This window comes from Salvelinus alpinus, chromosome 11 (genome assembly GCF_045679555.1).
Source record: "Salvelinus alpinus chromosome 11, SLU_Salpinus.1, whole genome shotgun sequence".
Lineage (NCBI taxonomy): Eukaryota > Metazoa > Chordata > Actinopteri > Salmoniformes > Salmonidae > Salvelinus > Salvelinus alpinus.
This window is the reverse complement of record NC_092096.1, coordinates 60,090,886-60,100,570: the sequence shown is the minus strand read 5'-3', so window position 1 is coordinate 60,100,570 and position 9,685 is coordinate 60,090,886. Positions and strand designations below refer to the sequence as shown.

The window sequence follows — 9,685 nt, the reverse complement described above, 5'->3', positions numbered from 1 at the left end:
ATGTTGTGTTGTGTGTATTTGGTTGAAATGGTTGTTTGTTTCTCCAAAACACTGGATACTAGAGTGACTAACAATAAGCTGAGATGACTGACACTGGACTCACCAAGGTCTGGATGAACTGATGGTGATACAGTGGTGGTGAATGCTTCCTCCCTGACGGAATGGGATCTTACATTCTTTCCTATCTACTGTAAGAGCTGGATCCACAGAAACCGGGTTAGATACATATGGTTATCATCAGCACAAGTTATGCACCGGGGCCTCCCACTCCTCTTTCTATTCTGGTTAGAGCCAGTTTGCGCTCTTCTGGGAAGGGAGTAGTACACAGCTTTGTACGATATCTTCAGTTTCTTGGCAAATTCTCGCATGGAATAGCCTTAATTTCTCAGAACAAGAATAGACTGATGAGTTTCAGAAGAAAGTTCTTTGTTTCTGGCCATTTTGAACCTGTAATCGAACCCACAAATGCTGATGCTCCAGATACTAAACTAGTCTAAAGAAGACTTTAATCAAACTTTAAGAAGACTTTAATCTTTAATCAGGACAACAGTTTTCAGCTGTGCTAACATAATTGCAAAAGGGTTTTCTAATGATCAATTAGCATTTTAAAATTATAAACTTGGATTAGCTAACACAACATGCCATTGGAACACAGGAGTGATGGTTGCTGATAATGGGCCTCGGTATGCCTACTGTATGTAGATATTCCATTAAAAATCAGCCGTTTCCAGCTACAATAGTCATTTACAACATTAACAATGTCTACACTGTATTTTTGATCAATTTTACGTTATTTTAATGGACAAAAAATTAGCTTTTCTTTCAAAAACAAGGACATTTCTAAGTGACCCTGAACTTTTGAACGGTAGTACATAGCCATTGATTCTTGAAGAAAACAACTTAGAAATGCCTCGTGAGTTTAGTTCTTCTAACATACCCCCATCAAGTGGAGCTGTTTGAAATCCCAGATTGACCCTGTCACGTCCTGACCATAGTGCTTATGTGTTTTGCTTGTTTTAGTGTTGGTCAGGACGTGAGCTGGGTGGGCATTCTATGTTGTGTGTCTAGTTTGTCTGTTTCTGTGTTCAGCCTAATATGGTTCTCAATCAGAGGCAGCTGTCAATCGTTGTCCCTGATTGAGAATCATATATAGGTGGCTTGTTTTGTGTTGGGGATTGTGGATGGTTGTCTTCTGTCTTTGTGTTCTGCACCAGATAGGACTGTTTTCGGTTTTCACATTTCTTGTTTTGTTGTTTGTAGTGTTCTCATATATTCTTTATTAAATCATGTTGAACACTAGCCGCGCTGCGTGTTGGTCCTCTCCTTCATCCCAGGAAGAAAACCGTTACAGAACCTTTAATTTAATCCTTCAACATATGACTCCTTACCATACAGAAATCAAAATGACTAACGACAGAGGCTTCCATGCTGGAATTATAAAGGTAGGCATGTTTATTGGGTGGAATTTGAACAACAACCAAACATGAAGGCAATCATAATACTGTAATGGTACATTTACAGATATGAAGAAGGATCATATGTTGTTCCCAATGAAAGCGTGGAATATATATATATTTTTATTTTACCTTTATTTAACTAGGCAAGTCAGTTAAGAACAAATTCTTATTTACAATGACGGCCTAGGAACACTGGGTTAACTGCCTTGTTCAGGGGCAGAACGACAGATGTTTACCTTGTCAGCTCGGGGATTCAATCTAGCAACCTTTCGGTTACTGGCCCAATGCTCTAACCACTAGGCTACCTGCCGACTAGAATAATACAGTAAAATGTACTAGAGTTGCGAGGAGTTTCTCGTGTTCCTACAATTTGTGAATCCTATCTTCTCATCTACCTGAAAGAGGTTAAGTTCTATAGCCCCTGCCTTGCAGTACCTACAGTATCAGCAACCATGTTTTAAACAAGGTCGCCTGTCCCTTGATAAATTCCCAAACGGTAGTTTATTACCAAATTGTTCATCAATCTGAACTGGCAATTCATTTTCTTTTCATGTATACCCACTAAACACACACCAGAGTAATGTTAAATAATACAATATATTTCACCAAAACAATTATTATACATTCTATCAGTTCTGGAGGGAAAATCAATAGCTTTTTGCGGTTAAAGTCCCTTGTTTGTCAAGTAAGTTCCTGTTTGAACAGACAGTGACTCAAGCTTGGAAAGTGCTGGTGAAGGTTGCTCAGCCTCAGAACTCACACGATTGTGGCCTTGTACATGTCAGTGTTGGAGTCTTGGATCCCCTCTGATTGGTCGCGGGCGTTGAGGGGCACCTGGGAGACCTTCATCCGGCTTTGGCACTGCCGGAGCTCAGTGGCATACCCTTGGAAACTGAGGCTGAGCTCGGAGTCTTCTCCCCGGGTGATGGTGACCTCCCCCACCTTATCTCCCTCCTCCCCCTCCTCCTCCCCCTCCTCTAGACACACTCCCTCCACGTCCATCACCTCCTGCAGGGCAGGCTGAGAGCGGAGTGCTCCAAGACACGGCGCCCTCTTGTGAGAGCGGTCAAGAGCACATGCTCTTTTTCTTCTCTCTGGGTAAGGAAGGGAGAGATGGGAGAATTATTAATAGAAGGATGTGCCATTGGAAGAATCTCAATTGCATTCTTCTAGAGTCCTCTCTCCTCGCCTCCTCAAAAACCCATTGGGGGAGAAGGTCAGAGGGGTGGGACCTCTGGCTTTCCCATCCAATGGGTTTTGAGAAGACGGCGAGGAGAGAGGATGCGAGGAGTATGCAATTGAGATTCTCCAACTGTGTTCCAGCTGAAGTATTCGCCACAGTGGTCAACAAAGAGGATAAGTACCAATACTCCACAGCCTTGAGGCCTCCAATCTATCATGAATTGGTTAATATAATTGCTAATCAGTGTTGGGGAGTAGTAAACTACATGTAGTTCAACTAGTAATTGAACTACAATTTCCAATTGCTTGGTGGTAGTTGAAAACTAAATTCTTGGTGGTAGTTGAAAACTAAATTCCAATCTTGGTAGTGTTTTCAGTAGTTAACAACTTTTTAACCATGTAGCGGTTTAACTAACTACTGAACTAAACACTACCAAGAAAATAATACATAGGTGATACATATATGACACTTAATAATACATTGTCACTTGAAACAAATAGTTTTTGACTTTAATAGGCTAAATTACATTCTGTTAACATATGAGCCCAAAGTAAACTGTTCTTGCAGTTTGTAGTCGATGACAATTCAGATTTACAAAGGACAATTTTGAACAAAGTATTTTGGATGTAGTGGACTACTTTTTCAAAGTAACTTCAGTTAAGTAAAATATGTTTTCATTAAGGGTAGCGTTAGTATAGCTTCCCCAAAACTGTTGCTAATGATTCACTGACGGTTTACTGCAGTGCATGTGGTATGAAGTCTTTCAGAGGATCTGATCATCCATGTTATAATCAGTGTAAAACAGAGTCATAGGGCCACCAGCGCTTTTCAACTGAGCAAACACTGGTTGAATCAACTTCATTTAAATGAAATAACATTGAACCAACGTGGAATAGATGCTGAATTGACATCTGTCCGCTGTGGGTTGTCTTGACATACGCCCTTTTTTGATGGTAGAGGACAAAAAGAGTGAACAGCGGAACCAAGGGGGAGGGGAGAAAATCCAGACACAACCTTTTAAGAAACCCTCCGGAAGAGCTTTTTCCGTCTCCATTATGATGGAGCTCTGACCCTTGAAATGCAGTATGTCCATTGAGCTGATCTCAGAGCAGTAGGTGACAAAGCATCAGGCTCAGAGTATTTTGGCTTGATGGCTTCTGGTCCAGGACCAGTTCAGATCATTGCGCCCTATGATCTAACAACATGAAACCATCTCAACCATAACAAGGGCTATGCGTGCCTTTCAGCTTGTCTGCTTAGATTCAAAAGAACAAACGGACACTGTTTAACTTCCTGGTTATTCATTAGGTCCGCTGTGTACCGTGCTCGACTACTATGGTCTCCACGTGTTGGATGTCAACCAAACGTGGCACTTGTGCAAAAACTGAGCAGTGTTGCATTGCTATGATGATACACTGTCAAACAGAGGTACATAATACAGAACTTTATCAAAGGTGCATTTTTGGATCCAGATTGAAGTCTGTAGTCAGAATGGAGCTGTGTCACTATGGCCATGGCACATTTCAGTGAGGTTTTTTTAGCTGTATTTTTATCTTGACAAGTGTTGACAAGAGTGACTATCACAGATGGAGAAAGAATATCTGCACTGAAGCCCGTGTACGTAATGAGACATCACATTAGAAGAATTGGTTCTGGAGCGCGCCGACTCATTCAGTTCCGCTGTAACACTTCTCTATGATACTGAGAGAGTGTGAGTCGAGTCCAAAGCTACAGATGTAGGATCTTAATTTGATCACTCTTTTGTTGCTGAGAATGTTCCTACAAAACAGGAAATGAGGGTTCAAGAGTGAGAAGATAGTTGCTTTATGAAACCAATCCAGTAGTGAAACAAATGATGATGCTACATCTGTAACTGTGATATTACAGTTCCAATGAGTAATACTTCTCCTCATCCCTCCTGTGGCCCTTAAACAAGAGGTCTAAGTGACTCCAACACATACACCCTCTGAGCTCCTACGCCTCTGATTCACAGAATCGATGCAGTATTATAAACACAACCTCCACGTCGTTCCCATTCTCACAGCTGAACACACACAGCAACATCTTTGCCAAGCGTAGGCCTACTTAAAAAGTTGATGTGCTCAAAATTGTCTCATGAAGCTACTTCAAATAATAGTCAACAGCAAATTATTACAGTGGGAATTATGAGAAGTATATTGAGCGATTGAAGTGGTTTGGAATAAACGTCTAGCTCTCATTAAAGAGTTGAGCTAAGAGGTGTAATTCTTGTCTTAGCACTGCTGTTAACATGAGCCTGCTGGCTGTCTGTCAGGTGTCTTATGTCAATGTCCTAGGGCACCAGACTTGCCCAGACAGACCAGCTCTCCCCAGGGCCAGTTTGGAACAGAACCAGCCGCACAGCTCAGACTGGCTGAGATCAGCCCCAAGGCCCCCTGGTTACTGCCAGATTGATGATAAGACAGACTGAGGGTCAGCGGTATCCAGCTTTCAGGTGTGTCAGCCAGACTGCTTCCCAATGTTCCCTACATAGTGGAATACTTTTGACCAGGGCATTATATGGAGAACAGGTTGCCATTCGGGATGCAGCCAGTGAAATCTAAAGAGAGATGAAAGAAGGTTCGAGCCACCACGTCCCTCAGGCACACAATCCTCACAGGGTTCACAGAATTCTGAATCATTTTAAGCTGTTGTTTATTTTTTGGCGGTATTACGATTGTCACCTTTGCATTTTTTGTTGTTATGGTGCAGTGGGTTGAACGCTAAGCCCTTTGCCTAAGTGGTTGATTGCATTGGAAAGTATAAAAGCTGTTCTAAATTCTGGATATGGGCAATGACAAATAAGTCCCATTTATGCAAAGTTTGTGTGAGAGGCCAATGATATCACAAAGTCTTATAATCAGGACCAATCACTATACAAATCAAATCAAAATGTATTTGTCACATGCTTCGTAAACAACAGGTGTAGACTAACAGTGAAATGCTTACTTACAAGTCCTTTTCAAAAAATGCACTTGCTATGATAAATACAGTAAAAGATATGATAACCAAACCACGGCATCAAATGTTATGCATTGGTTCTTTACTATGACTAGAAAACTGAACAGTTTTGAGCTCATCCTCGAACACCCTAGTATGGTAGATGAGGTTATTAATGCCTTAAGTGGTGGTGGAGGAACAGTTATACTGTATACTGTCGCCCTCTAGTGGCCAAAATAATTAATTAAACAAATAATGACCAATACATGTTTATCTGACCAGCTGCACAACCATCATTTGATTTGACATGGAAAGGAAACACATAATTAAGATATCATCAGATTATACAGTATATTTGAGATATTACAACGGTAAATGTATCTCAACAGAACACACTCATGAGGTCAAATTGATTGTTATTTCAAATGTTAGGTGGGGTGACGCTAGCAGACCTGTGTTTGGTTTTTCAACATAAGTTTACATTAATGCTGTAGTCAGGGATTGAATTGGGATATCCTATAGGAGCTGACCCCAGAATCTCTCTGTCTGAGTGCCAGTCTGTTGATGCTATCATGCCAACTCCCTGTCACACTCATTGTCATGCAAACATGTTTGGCTGGACAATGACAGGAATGGAGTTGGCAAGAGCACAAACAGATCTGGGATCAGGTTATAGAGGGAGACAACAGATCTGGGACCAGGTTATAGGAGGAGACAACAGATCTGGGACCAGTCTACCCAAAACCACCCTTATTGTCATAAGTTACATTTGCCAAAACCCCTCAGTTTACAAACACAAATATTAGGGCCTACCTGTAGTCGGTAAAAGCTGGAAGAGGGTTCCTTTAACTGGGACATATGTTTGAGCTACAGCTGGGGTTTCTGTGTTTGTATGAGAACAATACTAGCTTTTTCATCCTATTTTTTTATACCTTTATTTAACTAGGCAAGTCAGTTAAGAACAAATTCTTATTTATAATGACGGACTACCCAGGCGAAGCTGGGCCAATTGTGCACCGCCCTATGGGACCCCCAATCACAGCCAGATGTGACGCAGCCTGGATATGAACCAGGTACTGCAGTGACACCGCTTGCACTGAGATGCAGTGTCTTAGACCACTGTGCCACTCGGGAGCCCAAAACTTGAACAGATATTAGTTAATTAACATCTAAGCCAAAGTGGAGGTGAACTTCATTCCACTGCTATAAGAGGTGAACTCGTATAAGTAAACCCCAGGAAACGTAAACCCCAGGAAACATAAACCCTTGGCTCCTAGTTAGATGAATCCTTTGGTTTGTAATATATGGCGTCTGTTAACCTTCTCCAGCAGAGAATGGTGGTCTTGACAGTAGCCATAACATAAACTAAGAGAGGAATGATTTCATTTCTACTCATCCCACTGATTATTAAGAAGACAATTGTTTGATTGACTGAAGTGCGAGATGATTGCATTTATATGTAAATTAATGATACAACATCTAATTATTTGAGTTTACTCAGAAATATGCCTGATTCACTGCATACAATTATTTCTCTCTGATGATATGTCAATTTGTCTTTTTTAAAGGTCAAAGGTAATTGACCTGCCATCATAATGTGACAGAAAAATGTTACCTTTCAGATGTACTGTCACTAATTGTGTGCATGCCGCATTCCTCCGTGCATACAGATGCGTACTGGCTGTTGTGCATACAGATGCGTACTGGCTGTCGTGCAAGCAAGAGCATTCCGCAAGGCACAGGTAAAGAACAGAACATAAATACTGCATGCATAATAAAGAACAAAAATTATATGCATTTTCAGGCAGGGATATATGCATTTTCAGGCTTTCTGTTTAGCTTGGAGCGGGCAGTGAGTGAGAGTGAGAGCGAGAGCGAGAGAAAATGACAGAAACAGAGAAAATAGCAACAGTTTCTATCTGCAGCAGCACAGTCAACTGATGCAAGGCGGACCTGTTACCATGGTTCCCAATGTGGCAGAATCAGGCTGATGCGCTTAGTAACCAGAAAAGACGAGCAGAGAGAGACTGTGAGTCTTATTCTACCCACTCGTATCATTTTGTGTACACATATCACCTTACAGATATCTATTGACAGAGCCATTTAGAAAAGGTCAGGGCTAGACACGTCGTGTCCTCCGGAGTGACGGACTCGGTGTACTTTGAAGTGTGCCACCCTTTGAGCTGCAGGCATGGGTTAAACTTAATTTGTTTTCATTCAAATACTTCAATGTTTTGATTGAGCCTGCCTGGAGTGCTAGATGGATGCACTTCAGAAGACTATTCCATTGGTTTGCACTTTGGGGACTATTCTATTGGTTCCATTGCGTCAGACAAGTTTGATCAAGCACATGCTTAAGTATTTGAAACAAAATGAATGCTATTTGAACCCGGGTCAGATGCTGAAAACACTTTTTTGCTTTATATCCTCTGCCATATCATGTTTCAAGAGTTTCCTGTCTAACAGAACAAAGAGGGTGTTCTTTAATGGAAGCCTCTCAAACGTAAACCAGGTATAGTTTGGCATACCTCAAGGTAGCCATCTTGGCCCCTTACTTTTTTCTATTTTTACTAATGACCTACCACTAGCATTAAGTAAAGCCTGTGTGTTTATGTACGCTGATGACTCAACATTATACACGTCAGCTACCACAGCAAGTGAAACCACTGCAACACTTACCAAAGAGCTGCAGTCAGTTTTAGAATGGGTGGCTAGTAATAAGCTAGCACTAAATATATAAAAAACTAAAAGCATTTTATTTGGGACAAATACTTTGCTAAACCCTAAACCTAATCTAAATCTTGTAATGAATAAAATGGCAATTGAGCAAGTTTTGGAGACTGCTGGATATAACCCTTGATTGTAAACTGACATGGTCAAAACATATAAGTCAAAACATATAGATCAAAACATATAGGTCAAAACATATAGGTCGTTGCTCTGCTTTCTTGACATCATAATCAAAAAAACACTAGTTTTATCACACCTGGACTACTGCCCAGCTATATGGTCAAGTGACACAAAGAAGGGCATAGACAAATTACAGTTGGTCCAGAACAGAGCAGCACGGATGGCCCTTAAATGTACTCGGAGGGCTAATATCAATAACATGCATGTCAATGTCTCCTGGCTCAAAGTAGAGGAGAGATTGATTGCATCACTACTTGTCTTTGTGAGAGGTATTGACATGTTGAAATCACCGAACTGTCTATTCAAACCGCTAACACACAACTCAGACACCCATACATACCGCACAAGGCATACCACCAGGTCTCTTCACAGTCCCCATGTCCAGAACAGACTCAGGGAAAGCGCACAGTACTACGTAGAGCCGTGACTACATGCCTCTACGTAGTAATTCAAGTGAGCAGTTAAATCTGTTGTTTTTAAGATAAAACCTCACCTCACAACACGGACAGCAAAGAGAGACACACACATACACTCTACACACAAGCACATTGTAATATTGCTATATTGTAGTATTGTAAATTTGTAATTAGAGAGTAATAATGTCCTGTATGATGTATTGTTTTATTTATGACGTAGGCTGTTGTTTTGTTTTGTTGTGATGTAATTGTTTAAATCCTGTTTGGACCCAGGAAGAGTAGCTGCTGCCTTGGCAACAGCTAATGGGGATCATAATACATACTAAATAGATGAGCTGAGACATGTAAACACCTTATGTAATTCTAGCCATCTTGCTTCTTGACAGATTTTTTTTGCTGTACAGTTCTTCAAACAGCACAGCTGGATAAGGCTCACTTTTAAATTGGGATTTCAAAGCGTGTTGTTATTATTCTAATAGATGTCTGAACACCAGTGTGACACCTAGACTACGGTGAAATCACACAGATAAACTGGCTAACACTGACTCTGTCATGGCAAACTACCAGTTGCAGATAATAATGCTGGAGATTGTGATCGATTCCCATCACTGCTCATTCCGTTTTGACAGACTAACCCACCCCAATAGAGATAGACATTAGATAGTGAATGATAACAGGCAAAACTAGATTCATTTGGGACTGTTGTGGCAGCGTGCATTCAATCAGAGCATGCCGTTATCAGGAGCAACAAAATAATTGGG

The 9,685-nt window shown here is 41.0% G+C and overlaps 1 protein-coding gene across 2 annotated transcripts in view; it reads right to left on the bottom strand.

Moving 5' to 3' along the window:
* Positions 1–1,429: 1,429 nt before the first annotated feature.
* Positions 1,430–9,685, bottom strand: part of LOC139534580 (regulator of G-protein signaling 12-like) — a 95,676-nt gene continuing 87,420 nt past the window's right edge. The window contains exon 18 of one of the 2 annotated variants that reach the window (XM_071333819.1): positions 1,430–2,551. In XM_071333819.1, coding sequence (XP_071189920.1) covers positions 2,214–2,551 — 338 coding nt within the window. In that variant the 3' untranslated portion in view covers positions 1,430–2,213. Of the gene's footprint in view, positions 2,552–6,425; positions 7,594–9,685 lie in introns of those variants that run through there. The other variant, XM_071333820.1, reaches the window with a different exon arrangement.